Source organism: Biomphalaria glabrata, chromosome 2 (assembly GCF_947242115.1).
Source record: "Biomphalaria glabrata chromosome 2, xgBioGlab47.1, whole genome shotgun sequence".
Lineage (NCBI taxonomy): Eukaryota > Metazoa > Mollusca > Gastropoda > Planorbidae > Biomphalaria > Biomphalaria glabrata.
The window spans coordinates 57802650-57828113 of record NC_074712.1 but is presented as its reverse complement, the minus strand read 5'-3'; the positions used below and the strand labels follow the sequence as shown (position 1 = coordinate 57828113).

Genomic DNA, 25464 nt, shown 5'->3' with positions numbered 1-25464 from the left:
AATTAACATTTTTTTCTATATTTGTATTAAATAAGTATTAACAGAAAAAGTTATGTTTTAGTAACATTTAGTAACGAGTTACTGTTTTTGTTTTGCACACATATAGCAGACGACCCAAATTGTAAAAGAAAAAACATAATTTTGGCCATATTTTGAAGCTACACCTGGTCAGGGTATGCAGATGCATTCAGACAGGAGGCTGTGGGGTTTCATAGATCAAGGAATTCAATAATTTAATATTTTAAAAAACTATTAAAAGTAAAGTACCCCTTTCCATAGATCATCTGTTTCTATGGCCAACGGTTAACGAGGGTGTCATGTGGCAAGCACATCAATAAAACGCCTTTATTTTCTCCAACTTCGTTAGTCTTTAAACCAAAGACCTTTCGGCTCGAAAGCCAAGCGGTTAAGATTAACAACGACAACTATTGCAATACCCATAAGTTAATTTATGCTTATGTTGGATACCTCTTCGCTGTGTCTTGAGTAGAGAGTTTGCTATGTTCAGGCAGAGGTAACAACTAATTTCATCTAACAGAACACAGACAGAGGTAACAACTAATTTCATCTAACTAAAAGAACACAGACAGAGGTAACAACTAATTCCATCTAACCAACTCAACACAGAGGTAACAACTAATTTCATCTAACTAAAAGAACACAGACAGAGGTAACAACTAATTCCATCTAACCAACTCAACACAGAGGTAACAACTAATTCCAGCTAACCAACAGAACACAGACAGAGGTAACAACTAATTCCAGCTAATCAACAGAACACAGACAGAGGTAACAACTAATTCCAGCTAACTAACAGAACACAGACAGAGGTAACAATTAATTCCATCTAACTAACAGAACACAGACAGAGGTAACAATTAATTCCATCTAACTAACAGAACACAGACAGAGGTAACAACTAATTCCATCTAACAGAACACAGACAGAGGTAACAATTAATTTCATCTAACTAACAGAACACAGACAGAGGTAACAATTAATTCCATCTAACTAACAGAACACAGACAGAGGTAACAATTAATTCCATCTAACTAACAGAACACAGACAGAGGTAACAACTAATTCCAGCTAACTAACAGAACACAGACAGAGGTAACAATTAATTCCATCTAACTAACAGAACACAGACAGAGGTAGCAACTAATTCCATCTAACCAACAGAACACAAGCGAAAGTCCAACAATGAAAGGAGGCAATCATGACGATTCAAACATTTAATCCGGAAATGAAAGGAATCCATCTTTTACGTCGCGTCGCTGGACTAACCAAAATTAGTAAGCCCAAAACCTTCTCAATTGACAAAACGTAACTGTATCTAAGACTCTAACGTAATAACTTTTATTTCACAAGCAATCTTAGTCTCTGTATTATACAATGACGTTATTGTCGCTATATAAAATATATATGTATATGAAAAAGTGTTTGAGATAGACTATAATCGTTCTACGACTGAAGGAGGCCAACTATAAAACCTAACCCGAAATTAATCGAAACTTATTGTAAACTAGCGAACCATTATAATTGTATTTACTAAAAAATGTATGTACATTCTACGTTTGAATGGGGCAAAAAGATATTTAAATAAATATACAATTTATAAAAAAATAAATGATGCGATCTTTGATTCGCAAATGTCAAGAAGAATAACTCTTTAAGCTAGTGATGACCGCCAGTTCTTGATCTCCCTTGGTCACATTGATTTCTTTGGATGAATCTAAGGCAATGTCCTTAATACACCAGAGTCTTTTAGCCCAAGGGAATAGCAAAGCTGGGTCACTGGTCACTGGAGATTTAGACAGCGTTCCTGTAGGAAATATACAAACGACGTTAATATTATTTTTTTTCCATAAAATGCTAATTATCTCAAACTAAATCAGAGATCTGGATTCATAATTCCTTATTTGCTTAACTCCCATGCCTCCATGTGGACACGGGGAAATATCGATATTTAGTTGTAGACCTACTTAACTGTAAATGACACTACCAAATAATCCAGCTATTACAGTCACTGTGACCCCAATAACTGGACTCCAGGAATAGGACAGATCGTAAAGAGAAAACTCTTTATCAGTTCTGAAACAAATACATTTTAAACATTTACAAACAATAATCTGTTAGGCTGCAAGGATGACGAACTATTTTGTATATCTCTAGTACATATTAAGTGCAGATTTAACAGTAAGGACGCTAATTGAAGTATGGAAACGCTTATTCCACCTATGACAGTATCAAAACTGTTCAGCTATTCTGAAACTTCATGATTGGAGGCATGATCCCTCCAGGAGATGCACATTATGCGTCTCAGGCAGCGCAAAGGGAAGCCATTCAATATGTGCTGTTGGTACAGGTATGTTGACCAGCTCTCACTGCCATAAACACAGGCATTGTAGACTAGGATTTTGGTTGCTGAGGTCAATTTGGCATTTAGCCAGACGCGCTTGGAGAGTTTTTCCATTGCTGTAGAAGCACAACATAGAGATGTCTGCAAGCGAGACATGAGAACCACAGGCATCAACAAAAGTATATGGGAGGAAATAGCCCAAGATTGGAGTGCATGGAGACAGACTGTTCGTGCTGGTACGATCCCAGCCGACAGCAAAAGAAATGAAGTGGCCTTAGTCAAGAGAAAGAAAAAGAAAGCTGGCCTATCAGCTACCCTAAAACAGATGCATACACATGTACGAATTGTGGCAAAATCTGCCGCTCCAGAATTGGCTTGATTAGCCACACCAGATTATTCCCAGTCGAAACCAAATCCAGTGACTCCTCTGGGCGCATCAATTGTCATCCGAAACAGAAGGAGACATATCTATAAGATATTCTGAGACACTGAGAAAGTTTTGGGAAAAAAACACCTAAGTTGGCAAGACCAGACTGGCTCAAGCAAAGGTAGTGATGCCAAATCAAAATAAATCAGTCGAAGATTAATGTGGAGAGAGTTAAACAACCTTTTCTATGTGTTTCCTACATCCTCAGGGAGAAATCAAACCAAATTCTATATTGAACTATTGAATATCAGTGCAGGAACAATATTCAAGATGAAATAACAGAACTAATCAAGATTATCAACTAAAAATACTATTTGATTGATTAGATTGATTAATCACTTTCAAATCTTAAATGTTAAAATAAAACCACTGCCTTTAATGTTAAAAAGTCAATATTCAAAAACAATTAAATGTTTATCTTATCTTATCTTATATAATCCAGACGTTACTTCAAAAAAAGAAGATGATTACGTCCTACGCGTCATGCATTTAGTCTTATCTTATATAATACAGACGTTACCATCCTTAGTTTCTAGTGCCAAAAATGTTGACGTCACTTATACCTGAAATAGGTTATGGTCTTTGTTGTGGATCGCATGATGCCACTGATTCCCGTTGAGGGGGAGGTCGCTGCTGAAGACACATTCCTAGCCACAGCCCAGGCGCTGGTAGTGTTTGCACTGGAACACCCCACAGTGGTGCCAAGAGGTAGCCTCGGGGCTCTGGCTCCGTACATGAAGGAGCCAAGAGTCAGCCAAATATTGACAGCGAGCCCAACGCTAATTCCAAACAGCCCTCCCTATTGATAAATAATTTTGTATCATTTGAACTGATGATGAATATATATAAATCTAAGTCTATGATGAAATGGGGATTGGAAATAGCTGCTTTTCACATTACATTTTTACAAAGCTTATATCAACTCTGTCTGTATGTCGTCTGTCTGTATAGTAAAAAGTTTAAACATGTTTGTTTTTCTCGCATTTCCCATTCTCGGATCAAGTAAATACTTTGCATTATTATTCACTATTCCTAACAAAACATACCTCAACCAAAAAAAAATTGTTAATTAAATAGTGGCAAATAATAGAATATGTTTCATATCGAAAATGGGAAAATAAATCTTAAAATATTGAGAGACATAACTGAAAAATTTGAAATTCTTTCTTCCCCTTAGATAAACTTTTTTTTAAAGTATATTTTTTTTTAATATTTAAACTGTTTTAACTTTAAAATGAGATATATATTATTGGCTAACTATTTCTCAAAAGTATAGATACATGTGAACAGTAAACAGTAAAGTAGTCAAATAATGGCTGCAATATAATTAAGTAATTTTAATGAACTCACCACAACCTCAGCTTGTGGAAAAGCAGCACCAAAGAAAAATAGTCCAGTCAATGGAGCGGAGGCGGCACTTATGGCAGAGTAAGTTAGCTATTGAAATAACGTGAACAAGTTATGACGATTTGTTACAGATTTATTCAGGTTACATGGCTTAGCAAATATCCTAGAAACATTGGTTAATTAGGATAAGATTCTACATCTAGCTAAACAAATGCAATATTTAGTTATAAAAAAAAAACAAGTTCCCCTTCCAGACCTTGCAATCTATTGGGCAGACGATGTAAAGGTCATCTGTTTCTATGTCCCACGGTTAACAAAGATGTCATGAGACCAGCATAACGACCAACCGCCTTTACTTTTCCCCAACTAATGTCAGGTACCCATTAGAGTCTTTACCAGGATTCTAACACGGGACCCTTCGGTTCTGAAGCCGAGCTCTTAACCACTCAGCCACCGTGCCCCAAGGATGATATGTTCACCATTCTTATCTTATAAGTTACAGACGTTACTTCAAAAGAAAAGATAATTACGCCCTACGCGTGTCGTGCATGTTTTAATCAATGACTTAAAACTCTCCCAAGTCGTTGGTTTTCCTGACTGATTCAGGCAATCCATTCCATTCTCTAATATCACTAGGAAAGAATGAGCATTTATACAAATTCGTCCTAGCATATGGAATAAGAAATGACAAATACCCGAAATGACAAAATGCTCAGAGCATTCAAGCTTTTATGAAAATGAAAAGATTTGGAGTCAATTGAAACGCAGTGTATCTTTTCTGTACATAGTTCCGTCTAAAGTCTAAATCATTATTTGTTTTGTTAGTGTGTTATGTTTTTAATCACGAACAGGGAAGGTGTAATAATGGGTTCTTAAAAATAGAATGCCTTTAATGTTACCTGAGTGACTGGTCCAGAAAATTCCCGTAACAGGTAAGCCAGTCCAATAATACCAAGACCGTATATACTAACTTGGAAGAAATAAATACAAGATATAATTAAAGGTTCTTGTAAGAAATGGCAAGCTTTAATGCTGTCCATAAACAAATGAAAAGCAAAGAAAGGTCTGCATGCCAGCTTAATTATTTGGATCAATTAGCTGGCCTTCTTCAGTCATAGAACGACTAGGATTCAAACACATACATCTACACTATACATACATTTTTACACTAATCACTATTATACAGGGATATGAGCTAAAATTTTAGATGACAAGTCATAAGGGTTGTGTTGTTGTTGTTGTTGTTGTTGTTGTTGTTGTTTTGTCCAGCGGGCAATGTGTTGTCTAGTTACACTAGGGCTGTAAACAAGCAAACAAAATGAAAGCTTTAATTGCCATGAATAATGAGATCTAATCTCTTTCTTTCTCTCCCCATCTCTCTCTCTCTCTCTCTTTTTCTCTCTCCATCTCTCTCTCTTTCTCACTCACTCTTTTTTTTTTCTTTCTGTTGATAAAATCTTTTACAAGAAACAATGATAAGTTGTATTTTTTTGTACACATTTCTTTCATATCAGCTGAATGTCATATAATTATTCCTGTATAACTCAGTATTACTTGATAGAATAAATAAACCCTCAGATATAAATCATGAATAAACAAATGACTTTCCGACCCCCGGGTCTGCCCTTTATATATCCTTTAGATATATGTTTGGGTTCAAGAAAACATGTGAACAATCCAGTATCTGCGTAACATAACATTCTCTGTTTATTTTTAGCGCCTGTGAACGTATATGAGCGATTTATTTTTATTTCCACCACATGAGTACGTTCTAGAATAATAATTTTAATAAATCATCATCATCATCGAACTTCGTTTGAGTGAGGGCTTGAGAGGCTCAAATCCTCTCTGCCAAAAGCCCTGGACAGGTCGCGAATTTTTGGTTTCCCAGACCTGCCGAAACGAAGATCAGCCAGTCTGGGCAGTCAAACAGAATATGAGGCTCCGTGAATCAAAATTTTGCCATAGCCGTGAGAAATATGAGCCAACAGGACAGTGACCTGTTCTACACTGTGCTATAATAGCCTCCACCACGGGGAAGTGCGGTCTGAGCGCCTCATGCGCTTCCAGACTCCACTGGCTTTTTTTTTTGGGACTTGTCCCAGCACTCAAATCACTTTTCCATTTCTGTTTTTTTAATTATAGCCAGAGCATGATGAAAACTTACAGCTTGTTCGGTGGATGTAAATTGCCCTCCCCGGTGGGCCAAGGAGTCTGCAATAGTGTTGCCAATCACACGCCATAGCGTTGCTTTATGTTGTGTAAAGCCATGATGACAGTTGTCAATATTAAGGGGGGGGAGGCATGGTCCACGGCTTTCTAAGGGGCTACCCAAATCTCCTCCCTCTGGAGAAATCCATACTTATGTCGAGAATAAATTTTAACAAATAACTTCCGTTGTTATTAGCTACAATCGAGGTGACTACTACCTGACAGTACCTATGATTTTAGTGATGAATGTTACCGTGGCTTCACTTTTCTTGGTCAAACAGTGGGACAAAAAATCTTCCACAGTGTTTGCAGCGAGTGAGTTGAGACCAGACGACAGAGTACTGGGGAGAAGAAAGAAAACGTGTGTGTCTCCAGTTAGCCAAGAGTTAAGTATCAGTAGGCCTACACTGATGGGTTTGGGCTCAGGAGAGTTAAAGTTTTCCAGTTGTATTTCATATGCGGAACATTTTGCTATATGTTCTAGTAGAGATAGATAGATAGATAGATAGATAGATAGATAGATAGATAGATAGATAGATAGATAGATAGATAGATAGATAGATAGATAGATAGATAGACAGACAGATAGATAGATAGATAGATAGATAGATAGATAGATAGATAGATAGATAGATAGACAGAAAGACAAAAAGACAGACATAGATAGATAGATAGATAGATAGATAGATAGATAGATAGATAGATAGATAGATAGATAGATAGATAGATAGATAGATAGACAGACAGACAGATAAATAGATAGCTAGATAGATAGAGATAGAGAGAAAGAGTAGATAGAGAGAGAGAGAGACAGAGAGAGGGAGGTGCAATTATCTTATTTGTCTATACTGGCAGGAGAACATTTTAACAATAAAGTGGGTTTGTGTTTATTCACAGATAAATTATTTATGCAAATGAATATTTATGATGCGTACCACAATGGAAACCCTAACGAAGTTAAACGCAGGCTATAAATAACTAAGAATTCTTTTCATAGAACATTTCCATTTCCCAGATCCCTATTTCTTACTGACTTATGGGACGAAAAAGTGAGGCATCATTAAAAAATAACGTTTTATATTCTAAATACTTTAATTTTGTAAATGATTTATTGTGATGATACCAGAATTTCCTGACCTACAATTTGGTAAAGGCACGGTTTCTTAAATCTTCAAGCATGTGGCGCTGTGAGATAGCTAGTTTATTTATTTTTTAAAATCCTATCTTTCGAATAAGTACCTTAATGCCCCTGAAAATATTGTAGCGATGTAGATACCTGGCAGCCCAGGTAAGAAACCAAGGGTCAACATGACAAAGTAGGGCATCAGCTGGTGACATATAAAGTAGGCCTACGTTAAACCGATATATATGAAAGAAATCCATTAGGAACATATATTGAATTGAAGCATAAGACCCATTTTTTTCTTTGTTTTGTTTGAATATAGTAATAATAATTTGATTTCTATAGCAGCATTAACGATAATAAATAATGTCTGCTCAATGCGCCATGAGACCAAGCAGACACACAAACGAATGAAGGAAAAAAAACAGTAGATCTAGACATGATCTAGTAGCGTAGAGCCAATGGAGCGCAGGGCTCTCTGGGAGAAATTAGGATTGATCAGTTTATTAAGGTACCAAGACACATAATTTTAACTTCTTAGATCATGTGGAGATTAGGATTTTCTTCTTTTGTCTCTTTACAAAGTATATTTCCAGGTCAAGAAGATGAGAAGCTTCAGCAAGCTACTGGACATCACTAACAGGAACGACATATAAAGTAAGAGAACATGCTACAATGTCCCCCCGTAAACTCTGGTAGTATGACCAACATATAAAGTAAGAGAACATGCTACAATGTCCCCCCGTAAACTCTGGTAGTATGACCAACATATAAAGTAAGAGAACATGCTACAATGTCCCCCCGTAAACTCTGGTTGTATGACCAACATATAAAGTAAGAGAACATGCTACAATGTCCCCCCGTAAACTCTGGTTGTATGACCAACATATAAAGTAAGAGAACATGCTACAATGTCCCCCCGTAAACTCTGGTAGTATGACCAACATATAAAGTAAGAGAACATGCTACAATGTCCCCCGTAAACTCTGGTAGTATGACCAACATATAAAGTAAGAGAACATGCTACAATGTCCCCCCGTAAACTCTGGTAGTATGACCAACATATAAAGTAAGAGAACATGCTACAATGTCCCCCGTAAACTCTGGTAGTATGACCAACATATAAAGTAAGAGAACATGCTACAATGTCCGCCGTAAACTCTGGTAGTATGACCAACATATAAAGTAAGAGAACATGCTACAATGTCCGCCGTAAACTCTGGTAGTATGACCAACATATAAAGTAAGAGAACATGCTACAATGTCCCCCCGTAAACTCTGGTAGTATGACCAACATATAAAGTAAGAGAACATGCTACAATGTCCCCCGTAAACTCTGGTAGTATGACCAACATATAAAGTAAGAGAACATGCTACAATGTCCCCCCGTAAACTCTGGTAGTATGACCAACATATAAAGTAAGAGAACATGCTACAATGTCCCCCCGTAAACTCTGGTAGTATGACCAACATATAAAGTAAGAGAACATGCTACAATGTCCCCCGTAAACTCTGGTAGTATGACCAACATATAAAGTAAGAGAACATGCTACAATGTCCCCCGTAAACTCTGGTAGTATGACCAACATATAAAGTAAGAGAACATGCTACAATGTCCCCCGTAAACTCTGGTAGTATGACCAACATATAAAGTAAGAGAACATGCTACAATGTCCCCCCGTAAACTCTGGTAGTATGACCAACATATAAAGTAAGAGAACATGCTACAATGTCCCCCCGTAAACTCTGGTAGTATGACCAACATATAAAGTAAGAGAACATGCTACAATGTCCCCCCGTAAACTCTGGTAGTATGACCAACATATAAAGTAAGAGAACATGCTACAATGTCCCCCCGTAAACTCTGGTAGTATGACCAACATATAAAGTAAGAGAACATGCTACAATGTCCCCCCGTAAACTCTGGTAGTATGACCAACATATAAAGTAAGAGAACATGCTACAATGTCCCCCGTAAACTCTGGTAGTATGACCAACATATAAAGTAAGAGAACATGCTACAATGTCCCCCGTAAACTCTGGTAGTATGACCATGTCGAAAATTCCTCAATGATCTTCTTGTAATGAACAGTACCAAGAAACGGAACAATAGAAAATACCAAGGACTGATTTTATCATCTACGGCAGTGGTTCTCAACCTTTTAAGCTCGGCGACACCTTTTTACAATCCCCCACTATGCCGCGACCCCCCCCCCGACACACACATACAGCAATAGAAGAGTAGACAATAACAATCCATATTTTCGATGGTCTTAAGCGACCCCTGGCAAATGGTCAATCGACCCCCAAGAGGGTCGCGACACACAGGTTGAGAACCCCTGATCTATGGTTTAACAGAACTCCTTCATGTCTACTGCGTGAGTGAAACATAGAATAAAAAGTCAACGATTTTATACTTAGGATTGAGGATGCAATTAGAAATTACAGATTATTTGTATTAAGATTTTTAGCTTATTGTACGGGGTATACCCTCTAAAAATATGAGATAGTGTATAATGTTAGCAAGTACCTGTAGGGGGTAGGCCCTCTAAAAATATGAGATAGTGTATAATGTTAGCAAGTACCTGATTGGCATTGGTCACATAGCCAGCCGCAAGAGGATCACATTCCATAACAAAAAAATAAGCCACAAGCACCAATCCTGAGAGTATGAGGACCGTCTTATAGAGGAAAGCAAGTGGAACACTCAAGAAAAAAACTCTGGAAATAATGCGAACATGTCAATTATGTTCTAATTTGTTCTAATGCTTGACCACTATTGTTTTAGTATTATTAGAGAAAGACGCGTTGGCACTGCATTCGACTTGTCAGCTATTGTTAGATAAGAGTATAAGAAGAGTATCTATTTCTGTTTGTTTTCACTAGTGAGAAGAATCGTGTTGACTAAAGCCAAGAAATCGCTAGTTCTATTGATGTTAGCTTATTACAGAGATTGAGAGAGAGAGAGAGAGAGAGAGAGAGAGAGAGAGAGAGAGAGAGAGAGAGTCTACAATACAACATAAAATTACAAATTACCTAAACGTTAATACAGCAACTTTTCGGACACCAGATACATACGCCATGTTTTTTAGTTCTTGTTGCTAAGGACGCATTCAGTATTGAACTATGGGACAGTTTTTTTTTAATTGGTTAATAGAAAAAAACAACAACATTCTATTGAGATCTATTATACTTCCTTCGTTACATAGCAAAACTTAACAAACGATCTTGAATGGGACATGACCTATTTAACGAGTTCCCGTCAGACCTATTACTTCAGAGAATGTTAGCAGCAGCACATTAACTCTTTCTTTCCGTAATTATTTACCACACTCTGGTGGAATCAACGTTGGTATCGTCAGTTAGGAGAGAAAGAGCTAACATTGTATTCTATGCCAAGCCAAAATAAACAATCCTCCATTTTGAAAAATGTGACTTAAACATCCGCTTGTTAAAAGCTAAACAGTTTGTATAAAGCGTGTTCAATACTAGATCTAGATATAGCAAGCTTGGTGCTCTCTGGTCCATTGCAATTGTGGACATGCGCTGGGTGGAGCTATCTGGGAGGTTTCCGTACTGCCTTGAGGTGCTCATCAAACACAACTCTTTAAACTCAAGCCACTTGTTAGATAGCCATGCGGCTTATGTTACAGCCGCATGTCTTCCCGTGGATACTGGACCTTGTTCATTGCGTTAGATTGATATGCTCAAAGACCTGTATCCCTCATTGGTACTAATGTGTGTGCATGTTTTTGGTGTAATCATGAATAAGTCCGTCGCAGTTGAGGTTATAAAGAGAGGGAGTACAAGTTGAAAAATGTTACAGGCTGGAATCGAAGGACAGAAAGTCGTGTAGGTTTTAGAGAGGGTTGTATTTAGTGTTGTTCAAGAAATTATTTTTTTCAACTGAGTTTCAACATACATCCACTATGATCTACATTGAAGTGGAAAGTTGTGTATATATTGTTAATTCGTTAATGAGAGTTAAGTTTTCTTTGTTTTAAAAGAAGTAAGACTTTTTCTCTTTTCAGCTTCCCATTAAGAAATCAATACGCCTACAATGACTTACTTGGATTAACTGTCTAGACTTATCACCCAACGAATGTCGTTAATCTTAAACATCCTATAATAATAAGGCTTGTCTTATACCAACCCATTGGCTTGCTGTGGTGACTTCACTGAAGAAATTCGTTGCACTGTTGACTGAGAAAATCCCGAAGATGCCCAATAGACGAATCCTCCAATGGACTGATCCCAGACTGTGTGCCGTACACGAGGGTCAATTCTTATACTACAATAAACAGAGTTATCGTTATTATTATTATTATTACAGACAGAATTATCGTTATTATTACAGAGTTATTGATACTGTTTTTAGTTTGTATATATATATATCTTAGTTTTAAATGAGAAAAAAAAAGTTTCTAATACCGTAAAGACACAATAAAAATTCTCTCGACATCTTTCTCTCTCCCCAAACAAATCATGACAGGATCAGATAGAGAGGTGTTTGTTAGATATTTTGCAGACATATGTCCTATTCATGGTGCCGTTTTATTAATCCGTGTTTGTGCCATAATTTTTGCGTTTTGTTATATACCGGGTATTTAGGATAATCTCCAATACGTTTTAAAGCGATTGTTTTTGTTGTTGTTGTTTGTGCAGTCTAACGAGAATTAAACGAGATTATAGTCTAACTTCAACATACTGTGTTTATATAAATTGACGCAAATTTTTATTTGGTTTTGTTGGTATTCTCAATAATATTCTTTGTTCGAAAAAGCCTCTTAATCCCTTTAATCAAATTACAACTACTTCTGTCAAGTGTCAATATGTTTTCGGATGTTCGTTCAGAGTTGAAAGTAATCTACTTCATAGTCCGAACCCGGGACCATAGAGACGACAGAACGACAGTCCAGCGCGCAAACTGCACGACCAGGCAGCCATCCTATGGAACTATAGATATATGTATATATATATCGTTAGATAGCTTGTTTAGTTAGTTGGGTGGTGCACTTTAATGTACTGACAGTGAACGGATATTTGAAAATGACGACATAGACTTTGGGGTTAGAGGTTAAGATTGACTTATAGAGATCAGTTACCGCTAGACTATTGAGGGGATAACATCGTTTTATAGTGACACACAGAGGCACATGACAGAGCATCATGGCGTCGCGCTGTGAAAACTGGCGCACAGGTTGCTGAGGAAAAAAAGAACAACGCTCGCAGAAGAAAAACGCCAGAGAAGAAAAGCAAACGACACTAGGTCAGCTGGAATAACCTGCCCAGTGTGCGGCCAAACATTCCGGGCTCACATAGGTCTCACCAGCCACATGAGGAGGCATAAAACCCCAGTGCAAAGCCCTCAACCCCCTGGATGACAAAGTGGTCATCATCGAACCACGATGGACGAACTACATATATAGTGACAGACTAGACTGTGGCCCATTCTGTAATAAACGTTTGTTTGAAGTTCACCTTGAGTCAACTGTTCCTGTTTAGTACCTGTTCAATCTTGTAACGTGATGTTCATGTCCCGAACTCGCAGTCGTAATACACTCAACAAGGCACGCACGCACTTCGTCTAATTAAGCATCTTCTAGAAATACTTCAGCTACATTTTATCACACATGCATCCGTTACAATATGTATATATATATATATATATATATATATATATATATATATATATATATATATATATATATATATATATATATATATATATATATACTAATGCTTATTCTAGCCTCACACATAATACTGTCACATACACACTGTCACATAAACCTGAATATAGTCACATAAAGACATAGAAACTATCACATACACATATAAACTGCCACATACACATACACAGTCACATACACACATATACACTGCCAAATACACATACACACTGTCACATACACGCAAAATTGGAACCAGTGAAATCTGCCCATGTGGAGTATCACCAGAAAATGCCGACCACGTTCTCCAAAACTGTTCTCTTTACCAAGAGGCCCGTATAAGACATTGGCCCCAAACCACCCCAATAGAAAGAAAACTATATGGAGAGCTCCCTGATTTGGAAACCACTGCGCAGTTCATCTCATGTATTGGTCTAGTCATCTGAACGCTCCAACATAACAATGAGAACGAGGAAGAAGAAGAAAGATACACGCATACACACTGTCACATACACACTCATCTTACTCATCAAAGATCATTCTGCCATTGTCAGCAGCAACCTTCATCACATTCTCTATGCCACCAGAGTCATAGCTTCCCTGAAAAGTTGAAGTGAAATTATGTTCTTGGAATAAGAGTGAAATTATTAGAATCAAAATAGAATTATAAGAATTAAGTGAATTTATATTATCAGAATCAAAGTGGAATTATCAGAATCAAAGTGGAATTATCAGAATCAAAGTGGAATAATCAGAATCAAAGTGGAATTATCAGAATCAAAGTGGAATTATCAGAATCAAAGTGGAATTATCAGAATCAAAGTGGAATAATCAGAATCAAAGTGGAATTATCAGAAACAAAGTGGAATTATCAGAATCAAAGTGGAATAATCAGAATCAAAGTGGAATTATCAGAATCAAAGTGGAATAATCAGAATCAAAGTGGACTTTTTATTTAAAAAACCAAGGTAAAAATCAAGTAAAATTATTAGTATCAAAATGGAATTATTTATTAGAATCAAATAATCAGATTAAAAATCATGTTTACAAAATAACAATTAGACAATTTAAGCTGTCATCATTATGTGTTACGTATAGTATACAGAAAACAGATGTTTATAGTTAAACACACAAACGATTATTAATCTTGACTCTACTCTGTCAACTTATTGGACTTCTATAGCAAAAGTCTGAAACGCAGCACTGCTTCTTTTGTATGATTGAACTCCTTCATCCCTTCATTCGATTTTGTTTGTTAACGTTGAATCATCGACTGTTCTAAATATTTCATAGACTTACAAGACATACTATAGACTAGATTTTTAAAAAATATATTGTCAGATATTGCTTCCATAGTATTTGGTCATCTAGAGAACTTATTTTAACAAGAACAAAGGTCATCTAGAGATCTTATTTTAACAAGAACAAAGGTCATCTAGAGATCTTACTTTAACAAGAACAAAGGTCATCTAGAGATCTTACTTTAACAAGAACAAAGGTCATCTAGAGATCTTACTTTAACAAGAACAAAGGTCATCTAGAGATCTTACTTTAACAAGAACAAAGGTCATCTAAATATCTTACTTTAAAAAGAACAAAGGTCATCTAAATATCTTACTTTAACAAGAACAAAGGTCATCTAAATATCTTACTTTAACAAGAATGACAATGATGCCACCAAAAATAATAAAAGTCTGAAAGACATCTGTCCAAATGACACTCTTAAGCCCACCCTGAAACAAAACAAAAAAAGTTTTAATTTAATGTCACGCACTTTATTTTTTATGTTCTGAAAAAAAAGCAATATCTTTGTTCTAATAATAATAAATATCTGCAAATATGTATATATTCATGTAACGGCAAATGTGTAGACTTACAATGGTTGTATAGAATGTGCCGATCAAACCGATGACAACAATGGAAAGCCAGAGTGGAAGTCCGGCCACTGATCAATACAAAGAAATTGTAAATCAATTACACTAAGAGAACTGATATGTCGACAAGGGTTTAAAAAACACATTAAAACAGTGTTTCCCAAACTTTTTTCCTTTACGGAATATCTCGCACATTCTGATTATTTAGCGGAACACCTTGCTTATTTTAAGAGATGTTAATTCACCTGGTGGCCTGCTAGTTAATTGATCTAGTAGTGCGTGGAACACCTAGTCAGGCCTCGCGGAACACAGTTTGGGAAACACTGCATTAAAAGATAGTTAAAGTTTTTAAGAAAACGTACACTCGTTGCATTATTACTTGCAATGCCTCTTTGTAGATGTACTGATACATACAAAATAACGCGATGCCATTTTTGTCGCACTCAGCCTTCTTGTTTTTACGGAATGTAGGGGCATCAGAGCCTGCCTTATGCATAGGCAAACTAAGCAGCCACCTAGAGCCTCCTGTTGGTGGGGGTCTCGCAAAAGACTCAAAACAATTTTTAAAAGAAGAATTAGCGATACTTGTGTCCAATGCTAAGTTGGAATCACTTTTTCAGATTTAGATTTATATCAACTCTTCTTATGGGCGAAGTTAGATATAGTCATGTAGTTTCTTTTACTACACTTTTCCATTGGAAGAGTATCTTAAGAGCATATACATAAATAAATATAGATTGGCCGAAGGAAGTAACTTCATGTAACTTGAAAACATGTATATCTATTGCATTCGGATTTCCGAATTATGAAAAATTGCATGATCTTCATTCTTAGAGATTAAACAAAAGTACACTGCCTCCTTATTTACAATATATATATATATATATATATATATATATATATATATATATATATATATATATATATATATATATATATATAGGTGTGTGGCTGAAATAGATATGAATATTTAACTTTTATACTGCTCATAAATGCTGTGTAATAAAGTACACAAAATTGCCAGTTTCACATTTTCGTTTCATAAAACTCTTTAATCGGCCAGTCTATATTTATTTATGTCTATGGATTTATATCAACTCTTCTTATGGGCGAAGTTAGATATAGTCATGTAGTTTCTTTTACTACACTTTTCCTTGGAAGAGTATATCAAGAGTTCAATCAAAGCTAGGCCCGTGAAATAATCTATTTAGCATAGCTTTCATTGTGTCTTACCTGTTTGTAAAGCCAACCCTGGGGACAGTAAAGATATAGTCATGTAGGACATCTAGGGAAAAAAAAAGCACGTATTGGTTTACAAATACGTATTACTGAGCGTTGCAGCTAAATATGGTCATCAACAATATAATATACTTAGACCTACCACTGGTATAACTAACAAGTGTTAATGTTAACAAAATAGTTGGGATATACTTCCATTTTTTAACTCTTTCTCTCCGTAATTATGTTCCTCGTTCCGATAGTATTGTTCATTTTTGCTCATTTGTATTTCACTATCCTGTTACTGATTTGATAAAACTACAATAACTGTTTTGTTTGTTATCAGAAAATGTTATATTTGGTATCGAATTCTAGGGAAATGCATGCTCTTTTTGAAGAACACAAATTAAAGCTTATAAATCCAAAATCAATTTAGTTTAATCTGGGTCAAATCAACGTTGGCATCGTCAATTAGGAGAGAAAGAGTTAAAAAGCGAACTATGTAAACTTACGCTTGAGATGATCCCAAGAAAAGTTCCAAGGATCCTCACAAATTTACTGTTGTAACGTCTTTCTAAATACTGACACCAGATAAGAAAGGTTAATATTTAGTTTGAGAGTCGTGAAAATGTCTGAATAAGGAACTAATGTGATATATTGACAAATTAAGCTGGACTGCTATTAGTTTAGTAATTCTCGATTTGTATGGTGACAAGTAGGCCTATTTCTACAACTAGGGTTTTTGTTCAGGGCTTTTGCAAGAGAGGATTTGAGCCTCTCACGCCCTCACTCTAATGGAGCTTGAAGATGATGATTAGTTTAGTGTGGTCTGTAGATGTGGTGTAGGTGTGGTCAGCAGGTGTGGTCAGCAGGTTGGTCTGTAGGTCAACCCATTTGTCTGCTTCGTTTAGATCTATGAGAAACTATTGAAAATAGTAGGCGTGGTCAGCAGGTGTGGTCAGCAGGTATGGTCAGCAGGTGTGGTCTGTAGGTCCACCCAGTTGTCTGCTTCATTTAGATCAATGAGAAACTATTGAAAATAGTAGGCGTGGTCAGCAGGTGTGGTCTGTAGGTGTGGTGTGTAGGTGTGATGTAGGTGTGGTCAGCAGGTGTGGTCAGCAGGTGTGGTCTGCTACGTTTAGATCTATAAAAAACTATTGAACATTCAATTTCGACATATTGTATAGCGTGTTAAAAATAGGTGCAAATTAAAGGCTTCTTTTTTTGTCTTTTGAATGTTTTTTTTTTAGTTTTTTTTTACATAAATTATGCAAACAGGGTTTTTTTTAATACGAATACACCATATTGTAACAATATTTTTAAGAACTACATACCCAGGAGCTAGTACCAATAAATAGTCTCACTGTGGCATTTTACACTAAATTGATGTAAACCTGATACCATTTATTCCAAAAAATAAATTTGAATACAGAACTTATTTATTTATTTTGTTGTTTGTTGTACGTGTTGTGGGTGTTCCATCAGAGTTGAAGAGAATTTACTTAATGAACCCGAGACCATCAAGAAGTCCCAAAGACAGTACAGCGTGTATACCCATATACGAACAGGCAACCAACCGTGTATTATCTATTACCAGTTAACAGAAATATAGACATTTTTGGTTAAAAAAAAAAAAAAATATGCGTTAGTTAAATACACTTCTTCAAAGAGTTCAAAACAAGATTTATTAGGGACTTAATCGCGTTTTAGGCTTATAGCTTTGCGTATATCAGTATATGGGTAATGGGTGATTATATATATATTATATATTTGTCCACGTGTATTTTATTATACGATAAGATTTAAAAAAAAAAATAAAGTGATTTACTGTAACTCATTCCTTGGCCATAAGTGATCGCAGGCAATAGTGCTTTGTTTTTAATAAATATTTTGCTAGTTTAGTCATTTTGACGTTGTGACGTAGGGGTATATAAAACAAATATAATAACCTGTATCGAAAGTCACAAAGTAAAAAAATAAAGAAGTATTTAGGCATACACTATTGTAAGTTGTCGTGGCCGAGTGGTTAAGGCGATGGACTAGAAATCCATTGGGATCTTCCCGCGCAGGTTCGAATCCTGCCGACAACGCTTGTTTCCTTTTTTTAATTCAAATATTTATTTTGTAGTCGAATTTTTTGCTTCTTTGAAAACTACACTATACTCTAAGTGGCAACGCAGACCCAACTGTAACTTTAATATATTTTCTTTTTTTTTTTTTTTGTGAGGAAATGCAGAGAAGTCCAGGCAAATGATTTAGGTTTGTCAAGTCCAATCTTGTTGCCACGTTGTAATGTCAAGTATTATGTGACGAATCTTTTCTTTCCATTGACAAAAATTGTGTCCAATTTAAAGCATAAGTAATTTTTTTTTAATTACTATTATTACTTTTTCTAGTTTTATGGCTAAAATATTAAATTGGGAATACCCAAATGGCTTCCTTTGTAACGGTAACGGGAAGAGAAAGTAGTGAGAAATACGCTATAGCATTGATTCTGTCACTGAACATGTTGACCTCATAGACACTGGTCAGTTATGTTTACCTCAAAGACACTGGTCAGCTGGGTTTACCTCATTCAGTCATTGACACTTGTCAGTTATATTTACATCATTGACCCTGGAAAATTATGTTTACCTCATTGAAACTAGTCAGTCATGTTAACCTCATTGACACTGGTCAATTATGTTTAGCTCATCGACACCAGTAGCAGCCTTAGGGGGTGGCAAGTGAGGCAATCGCCCCAGGCCCGTGCCTAAGGGGGGGGGGGCGCGATAGGAGATTTCCTTGTCACCGTCAGGTTCGAAAACCAGACCAGTTCTCATAAACTACAACTTTTGTTGCTCAATATTACTGGGCATTTATATGATACCAATTACTTTTTAAGCTCTTAACATGACATTTTTGGTTTCGAAATACCGTACAGTTTCGACTAAGACATCATCTTATGACATGTACATTCTAAGCGACTATCACTGTTTAACATATCACCATGGCATTAAAAAAAAACAGCGCATTTCCTGGGAGAACAGAGAAACTTTATGCGTCGAACAACGGCCAATTTTTAGGCTTGGTTGAGATGCTTGACAAAATCGACCTAACCATGCAAGAACCTCTTCGACGAATTAAAACGCCGAGGCTCACGACCAGAACCTTGGATATAGGACTCAAAACGAGCTGATGGCATATTTTCTCGTCATCCTTGACTGCCGCTTAATGTTAGCCACAAAGAATAGATGTCTTTTACAAAGCATTTTGTGGACTTATCAGATCCTGAAGTTAAGCTGGAGAGCATTTCGAGCTAATGTAGTTTAAAGGCCAATAGTAGGCCTACAGTATTTACTTAAGATAGTATGTTTAGTAACAAGTAACAACAAAGGCCTTCAGTGTTCGTGGCGGACGATCCCGTTAGAATGGCATGGTACGATACATCTAGTCTACCCTTACTGCGCAGGGCCCCGCATTTGACATTCGCCCAATGCCCCGAGCACTGCTAAGGCCGCCTCTTATCGACACTGATAAGTTATGTTTTACCTCATTGACACTGGTCAGTTATGTTTTACCTCATTGACACTGGTCAGTTATGTTTACCTCATTGACACTGGTCAGTTATGTTTACCTCATTGACACTGGTCAGTTATGTTTACCTCATTGACACTGGTCAGTTATGTTTACCTCATTGACACTGGTCAGTTATGTTTACCTCATTGACACTGGTGAGTTTCAGAGGATAGAAGAGTGGCACCGATGTGACAGTCATGAACAAGAAAGATAAGCTGGGCACAATGGTACTATACACTATCATAGTCCCATACGTGTACACCTCCGCAGGCGTCCCCAGGAGAGAGATGGCCGAGTGGAAGGTGGCGAAGAGAGACAGAGCCACGGGTAAGGCGCCCATCTGACGGCTCCCAAGAAGGTACTCAAACTGAAAATAAAAACGAAAAAGAATTATCCTATTTAAATGTGAAAATTGGTTTTAACAAAGGTGTCAGTGGAAACAATTGAATAAAGTGTTACTAGGCTAAAGAGAGAGTAGGATGCATAAATCTGACAAGCTTGACCACTCAACTCCACTGTCCAGGGTCGGATAGGGGTAGGCTTTAAGTGGAGGGCCCGGGCAAGACCATTCATTATAGAAGGCCTGAACACTGACTTGCAACGTCACAACCTGTGGGAAGTTTAGACTAATAGCGCGTAACAGGTCTGTATGACAAATGCGAATGTTACAAAGTTCGTAAACTTAGTTGATCCCCCTCCCTTTTTTTAAATAAAAGTAAAATAAAATCACTAAATTTAGTGACACGTCAGGTCCAGACAGAATAAGAGGTAGGCCTAATGTAGCAATAACACATTAAACATTGAACCACAATCTACAAATAGGCCCACGAGAACAAAACCTAATAAAATACTCAGAAAAAACAGAAAGATAGAAGCACTTTTCTTGTTATAAATGCTAGGATTAATTCGTAGGCCTACGAGTGCTCCTTCTTCTCTAGTGACTAGTGCCGTTAGAGCAAGGAATGGGTTGCCTGAATCAGCCAGGAAAACCAAAGAAATAGCAGACTTTAAGTCACTGGTTAACATATATATATGACTAGATTGACACACGAAATGCGTAGGACGTACTTATCTGTACTTTTGAAGTAACGTCTGATTCGAGATTTATAAAATATGCTCTATGTTGGTCTTTCATTTGTCATCATTGATTTTTTTTTATCTCGATTCAACAGCACATCACTCCACAGCGTCTTCCATCCTCCAACTTTGAAAAATGTAATAGGCCAGCCAACATCTGCTAGGCCCCACTTACAGTGGAAGATTATAAACCTAATGTAACGGTAGACCTACTATCTGTTCAGTGGTTAGCATATATGTACAAAAAGTCTTTGAAAATGAAAGCAAGAGACTAAACAACATACATATGTAAGTTGTCGTGGCCGAGTGGTTAAGGCGATGGACTAGAAATCCATTGGGATCTTCCCGCGCAGGTTCGAATCCTGCCGACAACGCAATACTTTTTTTTTTATTTTAAATAGTTGAAGTTAGGGTTTTAAAATACAAATTTATTATGAATGAAATAGAAATAAATACAAGCAAAATGTTTAAAAATCCTTTAAACAAAAAGTTTACCTAAGGGAAAAAGCTCCGCACTTACAACTATATATCGAGGTAATGTAGACATTATTTCCCTTATTCGATATTAATCAAAATAATTAATTACCTATAATTAGTTGACTGAATTATTATTTTTTTAATTGACTTTTACGTTGTTGTTTTTTTTTTACGTACAAAGTTTAAAGTTTCAACTTGATCCGAGAATGGGTGTGGGGGACAAAACCCTACATATTTAGCCATATCTGTGAATAAAGTGCACACACTTTTTACCAGACAGACAGAATGAGTTGATATAAGCTTTGTAAAAATATATAGCCTACCCTTGTATAAATGTCGAATAATGCATTGATTCTAAACCGTGTTCATTTCACTTTATTGTATACCTTTGTTTTTGTTTTGTTTCCCCTTATTGCAAAGAAAATGCCGATTCCCAAAGAAAAGCCAAGCATGGCCGCCAACATGACGTAATCTGTGATTCCAAAATAAACTTGTTCTCCTATCTGTGACATTTTATCTTCTCCTTACAGGGGAGAGTTTTCAAGTCGCTCTCAGATCGCTCTGTTAAAAAAAAAATCATCAATTATTAAATGAATATACATCTCTCTATATGTAATCATTGTCTTCGAGCCAGGAGATAAGGAGTAGGCCTACAGTACAAGTTCCGTAAATGAACGCATTTATTGTAGAGTCAATGATTGCAGCAGAGAATTATTATCTTGCTCGGATGACTGATCACACTTATCGTACTAGAGTCTTAGCGGGTCGGCTACAAGAATTTTACAACAGCAGTAGGCAGGTGGCAGCGTTACTGGCTGGGTTTCATCTGTGCACCTCAGTCTGAGACCAAGGGGCTAGAGTCACCTAAGCAACCAGACAAAACAGCTAAACTAATTTAACTAAACTAATAAAAATAAAAGCTAAACTAATAAAAAATAAAAGCAACAAAATAAATCTATACAACAAAATAACGTATACTTTATTTAATATATATAAATGCACAAAAATTAAAAATAAATCAATAATAGAATATATATTCACTAACCATTGGACCCAAGCAGCAAACCAAACCCTACTATATATACCAAATTACCCACAATAACAAACTAACCAAACTTTGTAACCAATCAAATTACACTAACTCACTACATTAATTGACTAAACCCATCTCATACTAACAATACTAATAGTCTATTATACTATACTATCGATCTACAGACTATGCAACAACAGCAGTAATAACTGAATTACTGAGGCAGTAGATTAAGCAGAAGCAACAATAACTGAATTGATGACGATGCTCTGCAGATCGATTTCTGAGCAGGTATTTATCGCATAGTCGTCAACAAATAACTCGCGAGTGGAAAAGCCCCATGAGCTGATTCCATTGCTGCAGTGGTCTACAAAAAAGGTGGACAATCCCAGATTGAAAGACTTCATGAGCTGTTCTTATTTAAGTCGGAACTGGAGTCAATGCCACAAAACTTTAAAGATGCCTCAATTGTCCATCTGTACAAGCCCAAAAGAAACCCCGAAATTTGCGACAAACACAAAGGAATATCTCTTGTCTCTACTGCTGGAGAAATCCTCGTACGTATCCTACTAAATCAGCGAATGCAACATCATGCATCACATGGTCTTCTACCAGAAAGCCAATGCGGCTTCAGAAAGCAGCGTGGAGACATTGACATGATCTTTGCGGCAAGGCAGCTCGGGGGGGGGGGATGTTAAGAACAAAACGTTGATCTCTTCACAAAAATATATCTTATCTTATATGATACAGACGTTACTTCAAAAATATATCTTATTTTATATGATACAAACGTTACTTCAAAAATATATCTTATCTTATATGATACAGACGTTACTTCAAAAATATATCTTATCTTATATGATACAGACGTTACTTCAAAAAAAAAATATATCTTATCTTATATGATACAGACGTTACTTCAAAAAAGAAGACGATTACGTCCAATATGAAAAGCTTTGGACACTGTTAGCCTATCGCGAAACTTGTGTAATAAGAGGTTCTACTTAGAAATAGACATCTCTTCGTCTCTGCACTTAAGTTAACAAACTAGTTTTCTGTCTCTAGTCATCCGCTGTAATCTACAAAAGTTGAGTTCGTCCAATTCATGCTGTCGCCAGTACAGAGTTTTGCTCTTTTTTTTTTTTCCTTTTTTTTTTTCACACAGAAAAACATTGAGCCAAGCTATAAGATAATTGTTAAAAGACATATATATATATATATATATATATATATATATATATATATATATATATATATATATATATATATATATATATATATATATATATATATTCTTTGAACCAAACATTCTAACCTTCTTTTTTGTTTCAACAATGTTAAACGAAATCAGTTTCTTCTCAGGATTATGCGCTTTAGCAAAGGTTAGCAGATTCTGTTTTAAGTCAATGTTTTCATTTTCCTGAGTTTTATTTGTCTTTAGTAGCAGTTTCATATCTACATTGAATCGGGCAATTGTTGACTTTAATTTAGCGCTCTCTGACCTCACATGGCAATGAACAGATTCGGAAATCCCTATAAATTAAGCAATTGTTAACTATATATTGAAACTTTGTTACAATAACATACTATAGAAAAACAATAAAATTATGTATCACCAAATTAATACATCAGGCTGTTGTGTTAGTTTGTTTGGTTTTGTTTTGTTTTTGACAACAATGCCAAAAAAAAAACTATTGGAGGTTTTTGTCTTTAACGAATAATTATAAATAAATGTTGCAAATAAATGTCACAGCTGGAGCTGCTTATCCACGGTAAATACTGCATTCCTCATTAATCTTTGGACTAGAAGACAAGCCTTATTATTATTATTATTATAAATGACTATATTTTTGGTTCATCCTGTGGATAGAGTATTAACAAAGTTTCCTAGTTCTGTCAATAAAAAAATATGTAGTCGTCTTTATAAAAGCTTGAAAGTTAAAATAATAAGAAACAAACTACTTACAGAAACAGTCGTATATTTAGCAAGCTGATAATATCTCCTGCTTTCTAATTATGATAACAAAACTTAGTCACGCACGCCAAACGAATGTTATAAATCAGCTCGTGCTAGATAGAACATGGTTAAGTCTCTAGTTTGTTCACCTCTTTTACATCTGTCTGCCAGAGACGCACGAAAAGTAGAGTACAATATTTTTTTTGACCAATTTAGTCCGTGCATCTGCAAATATATATGCATGAGTGTATGCGTTTATATGCAAGTGTAAAGGGAGAATAATTGTTAGGGTTAAGGCTGGGTATTTTTACAAATAAGAGAAAGAAGCTTGAGTAAAAAAAAAAGTTTTCTTTTTCGCAAGTTTCTATTCGGTTTTAAGTAATCTTATCTTATCTTATATAATACAGACGTTACTTCAAAAAAGATGATGATTACGTCCTACGCGTCATGCATTCAGTCATGCATATTAAGCAATGACTTAAATTCTGCTAAGTCACTGGTTTTCCTGGCTAGCTCTGGCAACCCATATATTCCATGCTCTAATAGCACTAGGGAAGAAGGAGCATTTATACAAATTTGTCCTAGCATATGGAATGAGGAATGTACCTTTATCTTTGTGTCTTTCAGAGTATTTTATTAAATTTTGTTTTTGTATTTGAAGATTATGGTTCAGTGTTTTATGTATGATTGCTACTTTACTTTGAATCTTCTGCCTCTATAGATCTCTATGTTTACTATATCTAGTCTAGCTCTGACTTTGTGGTGCGGAAATTGCGATATATGAATGTCAGTTATTTTTCGATTTAGATACGTAGGCCTACAGTTTTTTAATCAGTTGCGTAATTCTAGTTCTACGCTTTTTTTCCTTTGGGGCCACCAAATTCACTTTGCCTTGGGCCCCACAAGGCCGTTTCTGGAACGAGAATGCACATATCACATAACAATCACGTTAGACTAAAATTAGATCTTACAAACAATTATTTATTTGTTTATCTGGAAATAGAATCATTAATTAGAAAATATCTGATATACAATTTTCGCATGTTAATTATGAGTGAGTCTGGTGTGAATGTATATTTTGGTTTTCTATTATTATAATATTTTGTTTGGTGTAATGCACAAATTGTA

General features: G+C 36.0%; 1 protein-coding gene and 2 non-coding genes across 7 annotated transcripts; 2 read left to right on the top strand and 1 right to left on the bottom strand.

Moving 5' to 3' along the window:
* Positions 1–66: 66 nt before the first annotated feature.
* LOC106052786 (sodium-coupled monocarboxylate transporter 2-like) lies at positions 67–24534 on the bottom strand. Of its 5 annotated transcripts, XM_056021640.1 has the most exons (18): positions 24346–24528; positions 23695–23912; positions 21733–21907; positions 19935–20159; positions 16747–16815; positions 16250–16301; positions 15020–15087; positions 14795–14875; positions 13669–13742; positions 11624–11761; positions 10056–10191; positions 7587–7675; positions 6576–6688; positions 5036–5106; positions 4140–4226; positions 3353–3588; positions 1991–2094; positions 67–1825 (listed from the first exon to the last, which is right to left on the bottom strand). In XM_056021640.1, the coding sequence occupies exons 3-18, from the start codon at positions 21856–21858 to the stop codon at positions 1656–1658; spliced, it is 1839 nt and encodes a 612-aa protein (XP_055877615.1). In that variant the 5' UTR covers positions 21859–21907; positions 23695–23912; positions 24346–24528; the 3' UTR covers positions 67–1655. The 5 variants fall into 5 exon arrangements, with proteins under 5 accessions (XP_055877615.1, XP_055877612.1, XP_055877614.1 ...); XM_056021637.1 differs by lacking the exon at positions 23695–23912; XM_056021639.1 differs by lacking the exons at positions 23695–23912; positions 24346–24528 and adding an exon at positions 22392–22462.
* Positions 18243–18324, top strand: Trnas-aga (transfer RNA serine (anticodon AGA)). Its single transcript has one exon. It is a non-coding gene; the product is annotated as a tRNA-Ser (tRNA).
* On the top strand, positions 21162–21243 carry Trnas-aga (transfer RNA serine (anticodon AGA)). Its single transcript has one exon. It is a non-coding gene; the product is annotated as a tRNA-Ser (tRNA).
* Positions 24535–25464: the final 930 nt, after the last annotated feature.